This window comes from Corapipo altera, unplaced genomic scaffold (genome assembly GCF_003945725.1).
Source record: "Corapipo altera isolate COAL_440 unplaced genomic scaffold, ASM394572v1 75, whole genome shotgun sequence".
NCBI lineage: Eukaryota > Metazoa > Chordata > Aves > Passeriformes > Pipridae > Corapipo > Corapipo altera.
This window is the reverse complement of record NW_020884887.1, coordinates 6,026,562-6,042,968: the sequence shown is the minus strand read 5'-3', so window position 1 is coordinate 6,042,968 and position 16,407 is coordinate 6,026,562. Positions and strand designations below refer to the sequence as shown.

The window sequence follows — 16,407 nt, the reverse complement described above, 5'->3', positions numbered from 1 at the left end:
TTATCTCAGCCAGCCTGCCCTGCTCCGACTGAAGTCCAAGGATTAAGTTTACATTATGGAGCAGAGGGAGGAGGTGGATCACATTCCTACACCCACTTAACTTGGCACTTTCCCCACCAGCCTCCTGCCCAATGCTTTTCACCCAACACATGCCAAAGGGCTGTAAGAAAATGGGGAGCAAATTACACTAATGTAGCTCATAGGCCAGATGGGCTGATTCAAAGCAAGGCTGAGCTGCTCCAGCTGTTTGCTGGGGGCTGAAGACAGGGCAAGACATGAAAGCAGCCTGTTACACACCGAGGACACACAACATCCTTCCTGATCTCATTCCTAGAGCCCCACAAGGTCACTGTGCCACCAACACAAAAGGGGACAAACACTCAAGTATCTGCAAAAACCACCAGCTCCATACTCCCCTCCCAGCCAGCCCTCAGCACACACTAGAGAGCACATAAAACAATACAGAAGCCACCAGAAGCCCTTTGCGGCCACAGAGCAGCACAAATGTCAAAGCTTGCCTGACATGGCAAGTATGCTGTAGGTGGAAGCGAAATAATTAGCTTTCTGTAAGAGAGTGCTCCAGGCTTGCCAATTTCCCCCTTACAAACAAGGACACTATTCAGAGACTTTAAATATAATAAACCCTTCTGCCCCCTTTTCTGAACAAAATAACCTACAGAGAAAAATATTTGAAATAAAAAAATTCTGGCCCCCATAAGGAGTGGGGGAAAGAAAGAAGATGCAGGGCAGCAAGTAAGAAACCAAAGGCTTATAGAGTTTCAGAGCAGGAAAACTTCATGGAGAACAAAGTCAGATAGCACTGCATATTCCTTGTGAAATGCAGAGCTCCCTGCTGATCTTAGGGGACTAGTTCCTCACATCTAAATCATTCTGAGATGACAAAATATTTCCTTGAACTACCCCCAACAGTTGGCAGAAATATTCCCATTACTACTGAAATTTTGGCAGAACAAATTAAAACTCCTTTCAGTTTAACTAAATGGTTCTGATGTTGCAAAAAGCATCTTTCCACTTGCTAGAACTACACAGGGCATTGAGCTCCTTTTGACAAGGGCTGCTATCCAATCCCCTTGAATTCAGCATCCTGACTTTCAGCATCCCAGAAATCCAGAATCCAAAACTACCCGTGGCCAGCAAACACAAACAGTTCTGGGGTGCACAGGAGAGAGGGTTGGCATGGCTGTACCCAGGGTACCTGCGATGCTGAGTGCTGCAGGAAGGGTTAATCACAACACACATGGACTTCTTCATGAGCCCCCCTTCAGGGATCAGACCACGATTGGCTCCAAGCACTCCGGGCTCCCAAAGTCGTGCTCTGCAGAGCAGGGACAGAGGGAAGAAGGCCAGAGCTGCTCTTTGCCATAGAAACCAGAAAAAACACCCAGGCCATGGCTCTCTGCCCAGGCATGGGGCAAAGCCTTTGCTGCTTGGAGGGCTGTCACTGAGATCCCCTTCTCTCACCAACTTAATCAGCATTTAGAGGCCACTCAGTTCACGAAGAGTGTTTGTTACCGAGTGGGAAGCAGATTTCAGAAAATAATTTCAAATACAAATAGCTAAAAGGAACAAGTTGCTTCTTCAGTGGAAAGATTCACCAACCTCAAGTGCCCTAAGTTTGTGTCAGCAACTTAAAATAGATGATGCATTTCAGAAGGGCAAAGCTCGCTGTGAGAGCTGGAGTTTGACCCAGGACAAGCTTCCTGACATCTTTTTTTAACAGTCAGCAGTTCCAACACAGCCCCAGAGCCTCGTCTGGCCAGGAGGACAACTCATGGCAGGGGTGGCAAAAGACTTTACAAGTTTTCCACTCCTGTCTGGCATCTCCCTAGGAACAACTATTTGTCCTAACCATCCCCAAATTCACACACAAGGTGCCTGGATCCGTCACACAAGATGAGTACTGCTATTTAACTGTTTCAGTGAGGGCTTTGAAGTCAATAGAAAGCACCCCAAGCCATAAGGTCTGCAAAAAGACATCCCTCCCTCCCTCCCAAATGACAACTTTCAGGCTATATCTGAAATAAAGAAGTCTAAACCTGCAAGCTATCCCTTGTTTCAGGGCTTAGGTTGAAACTAGGTTTCAAGGCACTGTCTCCCATACACAGGTAGTTCATAAATATTCGCTTTTATGCAAACATTGTTCCTTAGCATTTCCCCTAGAGAGCCAGCCAAGTGGGAACGTGGCTTATTGCGATTCAGTTCTAAACAAAGTTTTCAAGTGCTTTGAAAACTGATTTGCCTACAGGCTTCTTGTCTGCTGCTTTCTTTACATAGAACTATGGCCTCATGGTTATAGCCCTGGACTGTGATTCAGCACATAAGACTAATTCCCAAGGCTCCTGGGTAAACTTTAGGCAAATTCTTGTCTGTGTCTCCACTCTTGTAGCTGGGATAATGACACCAGGTCTCTTTTATAAAGCATTCCACGGTGTTCAGATGACAAGGCTGTGTAATCACAGGCAATATTATTGCTTCAATAACCTTTTCATGCAATGTTATCCTGTATAAAGGGTGGCAGACAAAGGCTTCTATTCTAGTTTGGGTTGTCATGTTGCTACCTGTAGAAGCACTCTTGAACTCAGCTGGGTTATGGTAATTTGCCTGCTGCATAAGTCATTCTTGGTGGTGGTTAAAAATCACTCAGTTTCCAACCCTGCTTTAAGGGAAACCCCCAGTTTTACCCAGAACAGGATTTACAGTGACTAGCCAGGAGTGTGAATGCTAAAGCTCACGTTCACGGGATGGAGTATATATGTCAGTCTCACAGAACTTGCTGCCCAGCTTTCCAGCAGAAGAAGACTTAGACCTCCATGTCTTTGGGAAAGGCAACAATCTGTGGAATAGTGAGGCAGAGGGAAGCCTTACTGCTCCACAGACAGACAGCAGGTGGCAGGGAGAGGAGGTAAGGAGGATGCCACTCAGACACGCCCTCCGCAGCATCCCAGCTGGCAAAGACAGTCTGTCAGAGCAGAAGTGATCACCCATTTCATCAATTACCCTACTCTGCTACTCTGAACAGCAAATTGCTTGACCCTGGAAACCCAGGGAAGTGTAAAAAAAACTACTGGGCTACATCACTTTTTCCAGTCTCCAGCTCTGGTCACAACGATGTGCTTCCAGCTGATCCTAAGGACAGGGAGAGGACATAGTGATATCCCTGCTGCACTCCAAGCCTCCAGGGCCAAGCAATGCCCTGTCTCAATGCGTGCAGATGTCTGCCCACATCTGCTCCTTGCCTACCCACCCTGCAGAAGTTACTGGGGATGTTTTGCCATTCTGCCCAAATTCTGGACTGGCAGGAATTTAGAAACCAGTCCAGCAAACACCACCCCCACACTGGTTTGCCCAGTGGGGCTTATCCTGCAGCAGCTCACGGGAACCGGAGCACAGCCCAGCCAGCAGCCCAGCACGGGGTGTCTCAGGGCACAGCTATATCTGGAAGGGATTTACATTTCTGCAGCTGGAGGAAGGAGGAAGAGAAAGGAAAGGGCTGTTCCTGTAGGACACTGTCAAGCTGTTTAACAAAGTTTGGGATCACGTTGTTTTTCTGGGTCTCTGCTACGCTCCAGCACAACGCGCAGTTCGACTCTCGCGAGCTGCAAACAACTGTTCAAGCGCTTTGGGGGGAAGTTTTGTACAAAGCTTCAGGAGAACGAGGCCAAGTAGGAAGAGCCAGTTCAGACTGCAGCTCTCCTGCCAAGTGAAGTTTTAAAGGGACACGAATCACCATTAGATTCCTTGGGGACAGAGGACTGAGCAGCCTGGAGAGCCCTGGTCTGGTCCAGCACTCATGCAAACAGGATCCTGCAGGCATCCAGCCAGGCTTAGGCTGCTGACCCTGCACAACATCCCTGCAAGTTGTAATAACCCCCCTTTGCTAAGGAAAACTGTAGAGAATCTGACACTGTTGTTATCAGCTCTCTTTTCTGTTTGTTTTAAAGAAAAGGTATTTCCAACTTAAGAGAATTAAAAGCTGCAGATGCTTTACATAGCCCAGCAGTCTAGTGCATGGGATAATGAACATTTATTTATGCTACAGGATTTTCAGGAATGCCCAAATCTCCAGTCAACATCCATATCAAAGGGGGACCAATCCAAAAAGTCCCTGGCTAAACAGGTCAGGGCCTGCCCGCAGAAAATGCAAAAGACTTTTAAGGCAAGTACAAAGACTAGTACAAAGCTGGTGTCTATCTGCCAGCTGTATGAGTTACATACCCACACAGTGGGCCAGGGAAAGGAAACTCTAAGCTGATTAAATTTACTATTTCCAAACTGCTCTGGCTAGGCAGGGTTACCTGCACAGTACAGCGATTTTTGCTTTGATCTCCAGGAAACTTCTGTTTATTCAAAAATCCGTTTGCTATAGCAACCGTGGGTTATAGAAAAGGAGGGAGGGGGAAAGAATTCCCTGGTGCTTTGCTAGAAAGGCTGCACCACTGTCAGAGTCCTGTGGTTAAAACCCTGGGGCCAAATGGCATTTCAACTCATTTCCAGAGAATCCTGCAGACTCAATGCTGGAGCATCTTGACAGGTTCCTGTAGGAAGGATCCTGGGTTTCCTGCCCTGCTCTGTGGATCAGCTGCCATCCTGTGCTATCAGTCACCATCCCCTGGGAGCAGAGATTTCCAGCATGAACGTTCATCACACCAAACAAGACTCTCCTCACTGGTCACCTTATCGCTCCTCTGTCTGCGGAAGGAGACACTTGGAAACAGCAGAGGTATTCAGAAGCAGGAGATCAAAAGTTCCTCCCTTCCTTTGAGGCTTCAATCTTTTTTTGTTGTTTTGGAAGAGGAAAAAATACCCAAACACGCAGTCCTCAAGAGGGACACAGGAGCTGTTGTTTTTCTTTCCCATGTACTTATAATTATCAGTGCAAATTCAGCACCGTTGATTCCAAGCAAACAAACCAAGGTGTCAGTCCCATTCCTCAGTCACAAATAGCTTTTACAAGTCCATTTTTAAAGCTGTGTTATATTGGGTGAGGGGGATTTGCTTTTGTGTTTCCAAGTCCTACATCACACTTCAGGAAAAGAGACTTCAAAATGTGTCCCAGCCACAAGGACTCAAAACAGATTTTTTTTTTTTTTTTTTAATAATATGAAATTCTCAGCTTCCATTTGGTGCCCCCATTTCCAGCAGCCGGTATTTATGCAAAAGAACATCAAATGCCACAGGGCTTGTAATAAAAATAAAATAAAACCATGAAAGCTCCCACCCACAGCAGTTTTGCAGCCTCCCTGGGTTGTTTTCAGCCAGCACAAGACTTCTTGGCCTCTGCCACAAGCAAAGAAAAGAAGATGGAGGGGGGAATGGAACAAGATAGCAGCTCCTGGTGAGGGCACAGCCTCTCTGCAGTGTATTTATATGCCAAGGAAGTTCATGCTGGATGCTGCCATTCCAGCAGTTATATTCCTGGGGACTAACTGGGGTCCTCCAAGCCCTTGCCTGTGGCTCACAGTGGGCTTTGCTCTGTGCCACAATAAGAACTGAGGTTCTCCTCCTTCAGCTTGATGCCAATCACATGAAGGTGATTTACCTGGTATAAAAGCCAGAGGAATTTGCTGGGTTTGCTTTCATTCCAGTGCTATGGATTTCAAAGCAGCTGCTGTAGGATAAGCCACTTCCCTTCGCACAGAAAGGTCTTTTGCTTCATAAATATTTTATGTCACCTCCTGGCTACTGAAGGGCAAAGCCAGACCCTGGCAAGAGAAGCCACAGGGACCTAAAGCTTCTCTGGGGACAAAGAAGCTTCTGCAGAAGCAACCACCATGAAGTCCAGGTTTCCTAACATATTTCCTTCTTACTTGAAGAGTCAGAGAACAGTCAGACCAATTTAACAAGAACCCCTCTCAGCATCAGCAGCTGAGACTGTTTGTGGCACACACCAAGCTGTAAATTATTCAAGAGCCAAAGAGCCACTGCCATTCAGGAGGTTGGGCACATCTGCACCCCTTGCCAGCCTGTCTGTGTACTCCCATTCCTGTCCCTCTCTCACTTTGAACATTGTCTTTCCACACTGGGCTGCGAGGACAAGGAAACCACAGTGAATTGCTGACTAGACAGGCACCCCCAGAGGTTCTACCCAAAGCCACTTGGAGCCAGGAGCACAGCAGAGTCCATGCACCCATCATGCAAATGGTCCAGGAAAATGCTGGTTTAAACAACTGCACAGACAGAAATGGGGATGGGATATGGACAGAACAATGAAAGCTGGTGTTTATACTTGGATGCAAATTTTCCCCAGCAGCACTGGTGACCAAGAAGCGGAAGCCTTTGACTTCAGGGAAAACCTGGTAGTGACTAAAAGCCTTCCAGAAGTATAACAGCCTGGCTTATTTACTTCCCTCCAAGCCAGTAAAACACTAGAGCATTAATAAAAACAGCCTGAGCAATGAAATGCAAATGCTACTCAAATAATTAAATAAAGAGAATGATCCTCCTCCCAGAACAATGGCCAGGGCTGTAACGTGCCCTCGCGGGAGAGCCTCATACAGGAGGCTCTTGTTCCAGGAGTTTCAAAGAGGCTGTTTAATTTTAGTAGGTCGGCAAGCATATGACATTACAAAGCACTTCTTGGACAAAGGCAGAGACGAGGAGCTCTGCAATCCATTTTCCCTACAGGAAGGAAGGCAAAGCTTCCTATTGCAGGGAGGAGGTGGAAGGGGAAAGGGGAGGGGGCTCACATTTTAGAGAATGAACAAGGCCAATGTGTAAGATTCAGGCAGACCAGGCACAGAGCAGGGAGGTGAAACCAGCTGAACGGGGTCGACTATAAACCAGCCTCACGTCTTACCCAAGCTCAGCGTGTGTTTGCCTTTTTCATTTTGCCGAGATTAGTTTGGCTGCAGTTGCAATCCATCCAAATCCTGAGTCCCCTCCTAGGAGGGATGTTTGCCTTTCACTTCCTTAGAAGGGTACATATTGACTTTGTTCTTTAACATAGCCAGGGCTCAGCATCACCATTAGCAGCTGTCCAAATACCAACTGGACAACTTGTGCCCAGCTCCCTTGAGTCAAGAAGACACAGAACAGAAATGCTCCATGCTGGCACTGCAGCCCTCCAAGTGGGGTGTCAAAGAGAAGTTGGGGGCTACATCCACGGATTTTTAAATAAGGAGGGTCACCAACACATGCTGACATTGCAAAAGGAGCTTGCTGACTAAACACACGTTGCCCAACAAAAGTCCCTCTCCTGCATTGCTTAACCGAGGAATGAACTAGACATGGATTGCATTATCCCAGCTCAGCCCTTGGCACCACAGCCAGGGACCGACAGCTCAGTTCACATAAGTGCAAGTCCCAAAAGCTGAGAACTTTTTTTATCTCTACTAAAATGACTCAGGGAGGCCACAAAGTTACATGGAATATTAAAAAGAGGAAGGAAAAGGTAACAGAGCTTCTGAATGTACCCTTTGACACTCTCCTGACTTGCCTGCAGTTATAAGTAGAAGCAGACGAACTGGCACAGGAGATGGGTTTGGAAATCCTCATTTTCACCTGATTTCCACTATCCTGACACAGGCATAGCTTCGTGCACACAGTTATTTGAGCATACAATGGTTCATGCCCTCACCCTCTCCTGGGCTGCACCTTTCCTATGGTAGCACACAGGAAGGTGCCTTTCACGCTCACCTTCCTCTGCTGCCAGGGACTCACAGAAAACAGCAGGCAGGGCAGGGAAAATAAAAAATAATATACGTACCTGCCGGGCTAGGGGAAAGAGCTGCAGGAACCTGCTGTTCCAGCCTTTGCACTAATCCACTCGATTGCATTTTATGTCCCTGTGCCTCTACAGCCATGGGAAACAGAGCTCTTGTTTTCAGCTGCCTCTGCATTACAGATGCTGAGCCAGAAGTAAAGCCCAAATCCAAAAAATCAGTTGGAAGAGTTACCTTTCCAGCTAATGTTTTATAAGAGGGACTGAGAGGGGAACAGATGCCCTGTTTCCTACCAGGACACAGATCAGTGATGCACTTTCTACCCTTACAAACTCCAAATGGTGGAAAAAACCACAACTCCCATTTCACTGTGAAGATTTCTTGATCCTCCCTTGGCTACTTACAAGCAGCTTTAGTTAGAAGACAGTTTACTCATCAAAGAACACGGGGAAAATCCAGGCCCTGATCACACAGTGAGTAGAGCACAGCTTGTGAGTAATTTCCAACTCACACTGATGCTTCAAGCTGCTCCAGAGGTTGTGCTTCACCATAGATTAGCCATTTCCTCCCAGCAGAGTGAGAACTGTGCAGTTGTACAAGTCACACACAGCAAGAGCCTCTTACCCAGAGCTTGCCATCCCAATAAAATGCTCCCAGCAGCTTGACAATGTGCCGGTGATCACAGGTTGCCAGGATTTCAATCTCCACCATGTAATCCTCCAGTTCATCTTCACTCTTTGTTTCAATGACTTTGGCAGCTGCTAAAGCACCAGTTTCCTTGTTTTTAGCCTAAAAGACAAAAACAATGTCAGTCCAACAAAGGCAAGGAGAGCCAGGAACACACAATACTTGCACAATTCCTGCTGTTCCAATTCACGCTCAGCTTGACTGGCACCAGCCATAACACAAGGAGGGGAAACTTGCAGATGCATTTCTGCTTCCTAAACCTGCCCAGAGCGTCACGGGGTGGCTGGATGCTGCATCAGGGCCACAGTATCCTCCTTCCTCCTGCTAGTCTCCAATGCCCACACCACTTCCCATCACGGAGAGACAGAGACTTTTAGAAAAGGCAATGTGTCCTGTTGTTTGTAGAATAGAAGGAAAAAAAAAAGAAGCAAGAAAACCTTGAATTTTAGAAGTACTCTGATAATATCACAGGTGAAAGTACAAATTACTAGAAGTCTCAAGTAAATCCAACCAAGATGATCTTGCTCTTTACAACACTCTGACAGGAGGGTGGAGCCAGGTGGGCATCTGACTCTTTTTCCAGGCAATTAGTGGTAGGATGAGAGGAAATGGCCTCAACCTGTGCCAGGAGAGGTTCAGATTGGACATCAGGAAGAGTTTCTTCACAGAAAGGGTTGTCAGGCATTGAAGGGGCTGCCCAAGGAGGTGGTGGAGTCACCAACCCTGGAGGTGTTCAAGAAACAACTAGACATGGCATTCAGTGCTCTGGTCTAGTTGATAAGCTGCTGATCAGTCAAATGTTTGACTCAATGATCTTGGAGGTCTTTTCAAACCTAAATCATTCTGTGATTGTGCAAAATTCACAGTACAGCTGTGCGCCACCCAAACATCCCTGCACTCCCCTTCCTCACCAGGCCAGTTCTCTGTAACAAATGAGGAAAACTTCAGGATCTTCACAGGTAAAGCGTCAAGAAGGGTGCATTTAAATTCCCAGGACTGGCCAAGTATTCCCTATGTGGTATATTAATGAGTTCTTCAGAGTACAGTAAGAAAAATACTACACATGCTCTCCCACCTTCTCCCTCCATTTTAATCAGTTTATTCACCAAATAACTGGGAAACCACCAAAAACTTGACTTCTCCCAAAACTGCCAGGGCAAGTTTGCATTTTGCAAATGCAATTCACGTAAATTGTTGTGACAATTAGAAGTTTGCAACAAAACACCAAGAGGGTGTTTGTGAGACAGTCTGCACACAGGGCTGCACCAGGAGATGTGTCACGGCGGGAGAGGGGGTGAGACAGCAGCTGTTGACTCAGGAGCACCCCGGCATTCCCAGAAGTGCATTGAATCAGCAGATCAAGGGGCAGAAATCCCTACAGCTCACCTGCTCTGCTCCCACTGCCACAGGAGAGCCCCCATGGCATGATTCCAGTTCATCACCCAATTTTTTTCCATCACACCCACTCCAGACTACCTCTCCCGCAGGGGAGCAAGTCCCACTGTGGATGTAATCACTGGAGGAGCTGGCCAAGCTCCGGTTGTGACCTTTCTTACTGCTCTGTAGTTTACATCTCTGTGTTTGAAAAACCTATGTGGAGCTTACAGGAGGATTAATTCCTGGTATAAATATCACAAGCCCCGCTGAACAGCTTTACATAGCTTAGGTGAGAGTATCAGTGTACCAAGGAACAGGGAGGAGAGGAGCGAATACAGGGAAAACCATACAAAGGGAGGAAAATGAGGGACCCCTGAGTCTCTACTGGGTTTTGAAGACTTGCTGCATTTGCAGGAGTTGGCAGGAATACAGCTGTGTCCTTACCACAGGGGACAAATCCATCTCCATTTGGACTCGCTGCCCAAATACAAGACAGCAGCTCATGCTGGCTTCAGAAGAAATTAGAGGGTTTCTTTAGCTCAGGTTGGTTTGTTTCTCACCAAGTAGCCATCAGACACCCACAGAGCAGGGCTTGGAGGGGGGAGGAGACGCAGAGCAGAGCAAGCACAGGGAAAAGCACAGAGCTTCCAAATGGGAGCAAAAAGTGCCCCACTGTGTTTGCTCTGCACTTAGGGTGTTGGGAGAGGGCCAAGGAGGGGAAGTAAATATTGTGAGAAGAGGTGGGGCTTCCCTTGGAGATCTGCCATCACACGCTTCCCACTGGCAGGGTCCCAGCCAGCTCAGCCCTTTCAGGATGCTGGGGCCCAGCAGGCACCTGAAAAAACCCAGGACCAGAGCATGTCCCAGTCTCCCCACGGCATCATCTCCCACTGAGAGGTCAGAGCCAACCTACTCTCACCCACGGACCTCAGCGGAGCCACCCCAGCAGCCTCTCATCCCCTCCTGGGCTTGCTAAGGCATCTTAGCAAGGAGGGGTGGATGCTGGGCTGGGGAACGGGGGTTTGCAAAACAGGCTTCAAACTGTTTCTGCAAAAACCAGCCCAATACAGGGTGACCAACTCAGCACAAGTTCATGTAGAGAAGGTAAAGATGTGGGGAGAGCTTCTGTTCTCAGATAAAACACCACCAAACATGCAGCCCTTGAGGAATTTATGGCATTTCCAATTTTTCCCAGTGAAATTTGTGGACAGAAGCAAAAGAATCACCCAGATGGTGAGATTCCAAGAAACTGTTTGATGCCAGTCTACTACAGGTGGTCAGTCTAAAGCAGGCATCCAGTTCCATCTTTTAGCTCCTCCACTCCTGGGCATTTTAATCCCATGGATAATTTGTCCTTGGGGTGGTAATTAACACCAAAAAAAATTAGAGCAGACAGCTGCCAGCATGGTGCCCAGGAGGTGCTGCTGAACTACAGTGAGATCCATTACAGTCATTTAAAACCCCAAAAGCCCTCCTAGCCACCACTAGCCTTTGTGCAAATCAATGCAGTGCTTGGACAATGGTGACAGGTCTGTGCAGGAACAGGGTTGGAATGTGCATTCCACAACAGAAAACATGTCACATAAAAGTTATCCAGTAAACCACTTCCAGAAAGCCATGCCAGCAGCTAGGCAGGGTACAACACAAAGGATCTTGCTGGAGTCCTCTGAAGCAAGACAGGCACTGGACATGCTACTGCCAAACACACTGGGAATACCAGGGAATAGAGGATGAGTAGGATCTCCTAGAAGGCAGAGGCATAAAGAAACCACAGCTCAGTTTATGGATTTAAGGGGTGAGAGGTGGCTGTTCAGGTGACAGAAGCGGCTGTTTGGCCTTTGCCTGTGACTCACCCTGGCAGCTATTGTGAAATCTAAATTGTGACAAACACAGGAACTATTTTAAGCCTTTAAAGAACACATTACCGGAAGGCTGGATCATTCAGTACAGCCAGTTTCTAGGTGAGGCAGAGGAAAACCCTGTATGAACTCTCACTAACAAAAAAAGGAGAACTACCACCAAGAGAGCACCCTGATTGCTTCATCTAGGCCTGCTTGCACCCACTATCTTCCCAAGCCAAGGGATGATCCTTTATAAGCTGGTCTGCCATATCATGCCACCATATTTCTGGCGTGAGCGATTCTTTCCATCCTTGAAGCCCTGTCTCTCTGCCAGGAGAGCTGATGCTTCAGATATCGCTGACTGAGGGAACGAGGAGTAAAGAGGCTGGTGCTTTCAGTGGATGCTGTATTTGGGGGTTGATAGCTGTGACTGCCCCACCCCAATGCACTGTATTCGTGTTGTGTCTTTGTATACAAGCAACTGCTCACTTACGTATTTCTCAGGGATTACATAATGATCAATGGCCTTCTGATGAACTTTGCCTGAGCTCTCTGCATCAATAAACAAACACACAATAGACATAGACCGGCTTGAGTCAGTGCTCACGTTGTTGTCAAATAATCAGTGGGAGTTGGAATGAAGACGCCTCCCCTGTGGAAACAGGCTGAGAAAGTTGGGGCTGCTCAGCCTGGAGAAGAGAAGGTTGTGTGGAGACCTCACAGCCCCTTCCAGTATCTGAAGGGGGTATAAGAAAGCTGGAAAGGGACTCTGCATCAGGAACTGGAGTGACAGGACAAGAGGGAATGGCTTCAAACTGACACAGAGTAGGTTTAGATTAGATATTAGGAAGAAATTCCTTACTGTGAGGGTGCTGAGGCCCTGGCACAGGTTGCCCAGAGAAACTGTGGCTGCCCCATCCCTGGAAGTGTTCAAGGCCAGGTTGGATGGTGCTTGAAGCAACCTGTTCTAGTGGAAGGTGTCCCTGCCCATGGCAGGGAGGTTGGAACAAGATGATCTTTAAGATCCCTTCCAACCCAAACCATCCTAGGAGTTCCATGCCCAACAAGCTCCCTAGAGCCACTTCAGTTTGTCACCATAAATGGAGCCTACTTGAGGTTTTGTTTGAAATGCTGAATTCAGGCCTCGGTGCCATCCAGAAGAGCGGCTGGTGACAAATGGGCAGGAGTGCAGCAGCGAGGCTGGCACAGCCCTGGTCCCACAGCCCCCATGGGCACTGGGTCGGGCAGGGCTCCGACTGCACTGGGCTGGACCACTGCTGCTGCTCTGGCAGCTGAGGCAACACTTCTGCCAGGGGAAGGGGAAGTGGCTTGTGCAACATGCCAAGAACTGTTAGTTAAAAAAAAAAATAAATTAAAAAAGCAGAAATGCCTTCCTTTGGTTTTACAAGCCAGAGGCAAGGAAAGCAACATCACCAGAGAGCTCAAGCCACAGCTGAGGACTTGTTTTCTATGTAGACCTGCCAAAAACAGTGTGACCAAGGAATAGCACATATACTTTTTCTTGCCTTAAAAGCTCAGCAAAGGCCCAGCAGAAGTGGGGGAGAGATAACAAGCCCACAGAGCAGGATGTTAGGCAAGAAGCAGAGAAGCTCCATGTGATACTTCAGACCTTGCACCCAAACAGCCACAGACCCAGAGGCACAGCGAGGGGCTTTCTGGCTGCTGTGCCCTGTTATAACCCACCTACGGAAGCTGAGCAGACCTTGTGGTCCTGGTGTGAGTGAGATGTGTTAAAATAAACAAGCAAGGTTTGAAGAGAGGAAAGATCCCCATAGATCCAACATCTTCAGCCTACATAGATCTTGAAAGCATGAAACATCCCTCAAATCACTGGTCCCCAGGAAGAGTGTGGTCCTCCAAGTGAAGCATTCCTGGGCTCGTCTTCATTCAGCCAATGCCACAACATTGAAAAAACAAAAAAAATAGGGGGGGAAAAAATAACATTCAAGCACTTCTGAGTTTCCTAGCAACTTCCCGAAACAAATTTGGTCCACAGAAGGCTAATGCAGGAGTGGCTGGATGGCTACTATGCCTGAGAACCAGGAAATGGAGCTTAGCCAGGCAGTGACAGTACTCATGGCTGTCTGTCTGTTTGTCAGCCATTTCACACGGTGCTAGAAAAGCATCAGCTAAACAAGGCCCTGCTAGAAGAATTAAAAACTGATCAGCCCCTCACTATCTCCACAGCACAGGGCTGCCAGGGTGGCCCAGCAGCCGCCTGCGCTTGCCCACAGCTGTGACGAAAGAAACGCAGGGCAGGAGCAGCCACGATGCCAACAGATGCAAGAGCTGAGATGCACCAACAGCAGCTGGCCCTGCTGGGGCACAGCTTCCTGCCCTGCCTCTGCCACCTACCCAAATACCACACAGACATTATGGTTGAGCAAATAAAGACGTGAGCCACAGGGGCACGAGGATGGGTAGGTGTCAGGGAATTGCACAGGAAGGGAAAACATCAGGAAGGTTTCCATGTGTTGTATGGGAAGAGCATCCTGTTTTGAAGGGCAGGTATTCTGGGGGTGGCACTGAGGTGCTTTGCTACAGCCAAGAGACAAAGTCAGTGAATCCAACTCCAGCAGCACTCGTGCCATCTCTCTGCTCTTCACAAGGCACAAACTGGCCCTTCCAACCCCACATTCTGGAGGTGGCACATACTGACACGACTCCTAAAGGCCACTGCCTTCTTCTCTCTTCAATGGGAGCAAAGCAGCTCCAGCAGCGATGCTGAGGCCCAGCAGTGAGCCAGGACCTGAGCCCTGTGCCAGGGCAGCACTCACCACCGGCACACCCACACATGCCACCACTGCCTAATTTAAAATAATTCATTATTTTAAAGAATATAATTCTAAGTGCCTTTGCTCTTCTTCTTCTTTTCACTCTGGATTCAGGCTGAGCCAGGCTGGCAGTCCTGGAGGATGGGAGGGCAGCGGCAGTGAGGGGGTGCTTGACCTGAGACTTACAAGGGGAACCCAAAGTTTACAGACAGCAGCACCCCATGGATGAGAAAAAGAAGCTTTATTTCCAAGGAAACTGGACACTCAAGAAAAAAACATTTAAAAAATTATGACGTGTACTGGGCAGGGATTTTTCTAAGGAACAACAATTGCCACATGCTCGAGGTTGAAAGGCTCAAAACCTTCATCTAAGCTTCCTCCTCCGTGCAGTCACCCACAGCTCCCACTGTCAGCAGCACTGCCAAGTTCTAGGCTGTGGTACTGAAGTAATTATCAAAATATTTAGGCCATGGAGAGCTATCTCTCTCCCTTACCACACCAATACAGTCATGGCCTGGCAGCACACAGGACTTCAGCATGGATGGAGCATCACATGTTTCTTTGAGTTTAAAGTGAACATCAAACTTAAAGTTCAAGCAGGTTTAATGTTGTTGGGCCACTGCTCTCTAAGTAAAGGAGCAGTGCCTTCCTGTTCCTCTTCCCTCCCCAGCTAAAATATTTTAAGAAAACCCCTCAGTTATTCTAAGGGACAAGACCATGATTTGAGCCTACTGTTGGGTTTTGGGTTTTTTGATCTTTGGGGTTTTTTGTGGCCAATCTGCTTAAACTCCCCCCCCCTTTTTTTTTTCCTTCCTCATTTCTTTTTTTTTGAAAGTTAATTCAGCAGATTAACATCTCTCTGTGACACCCTTTCCAGGAATTACAAGTTAAATCATAGAATCACAGAGTGGTTTGGGTTAGAAGGGACCTTAAAGGTCATCTAGTTCCTACCTCCTGCTATGGGCAGAGAAAGCTCCCACTAGATGAGGTTGCTCAAAGCCCCGTCCAACTTGGCCTTGAACACTTCCAGGGATGGGGCAGCCACAGTTTCTCTGGGCAACCTGTGCCAGGGCCTCACCAGCCTCACAAGGAAGAATTTCTTCTGTGTATCTAAATCTAAACCTACTCCCTCATGAATCAAACAGACCAGAGATGAACCTGAGTCACTTGAGCCAACCCACGCAAAACCGGAGCAGTGCAGGTTGGGGTGACAAGCAGAGTGGTCTGCAAGTGACAGGGACACTCTTGTGCCTCCGTTGCTGTGACAGCCAGGCTTCTAAAGCAGCTGCACAACATCCAACAATTAGTCTTTTATTACCCAAATTTCAAAACAACATTTCTAGCCCGTAGCATGTACAGCACTAACATCACCACAAAAGATCAGACATCCCAAATTCAGCTTTTTAAGCGTATCTTAGAGAAGAAAGGAGAACAACAACAGAAAAGACACGCTTGTGACTCGCTGTGGCCCGGGGCTCAGCAGGATCTCTCGGGAGCCGTTTGAAGCCAAGTTTAAGTGAACAAACCCCTTTTTCACGGTGCTGGGGGCTGTGGGCAGCCTGTCCCCACCCTGTGAAGGGGAAAGCCTTATCGGGGAGCCAATGACCCCATCAGCATGTGCTGGTGAGGGGAGATAGTGCTTCACAAGAGGCCTGAGAGCAGCAAAACAATCCCATCATGAGAAAGGCAGCGAGTCCCTGGGCTTCCTCCAGCAGAGCACAGCCGTCTGCAAGATCCTGTCCATCCCCTGCCAACTCGTGAGTTCTCAATGCCCAGAAGAGCCCTCATGCATCTATTCCTGCTGACACTAATGCAACTACCTGCTACAGTGAATCCTGCAGTTAATGGGTTTTGCAGGACTGAGATGTGATTCAGTGGCTCCAAGCGCTCGCCCACGGCAGCCGGCGCTGCTGCCTCTGCCTGAGCGCCTGCACAGCCCCGAGAGCAGCTCACGGGAGTGCCACTGCCACTTCTTCCTCCCTGCACTCACAAACAGATGTCAACTCTGAACCACTTAAGCCACAG

At 48.0% G+C, this 16,407-nt stretch overlaps 1 protein-coding gene across 1 annotated transcript in view; it reads right to left on the bottom strand.

The window, feature by feature from the left end:
• The window catches only part of STK10 (serine/threonine kinase 10), a 46,566-nt gene that overhangs the window by 26,863 nt on the left and 3,296 nt on the right, over nt 1-16,407 (bottom strand). The window contains exon 2 of the mRNA XM_027643347.1: nt 8,307-8,471. Coding sequence (XP_027499148.1) covers nt 8,307-8,471 — 165 coding nt within the window. The remainder of the gene's footprint in view (nt 1-8,306; nt 8,472-16,407) is intronic.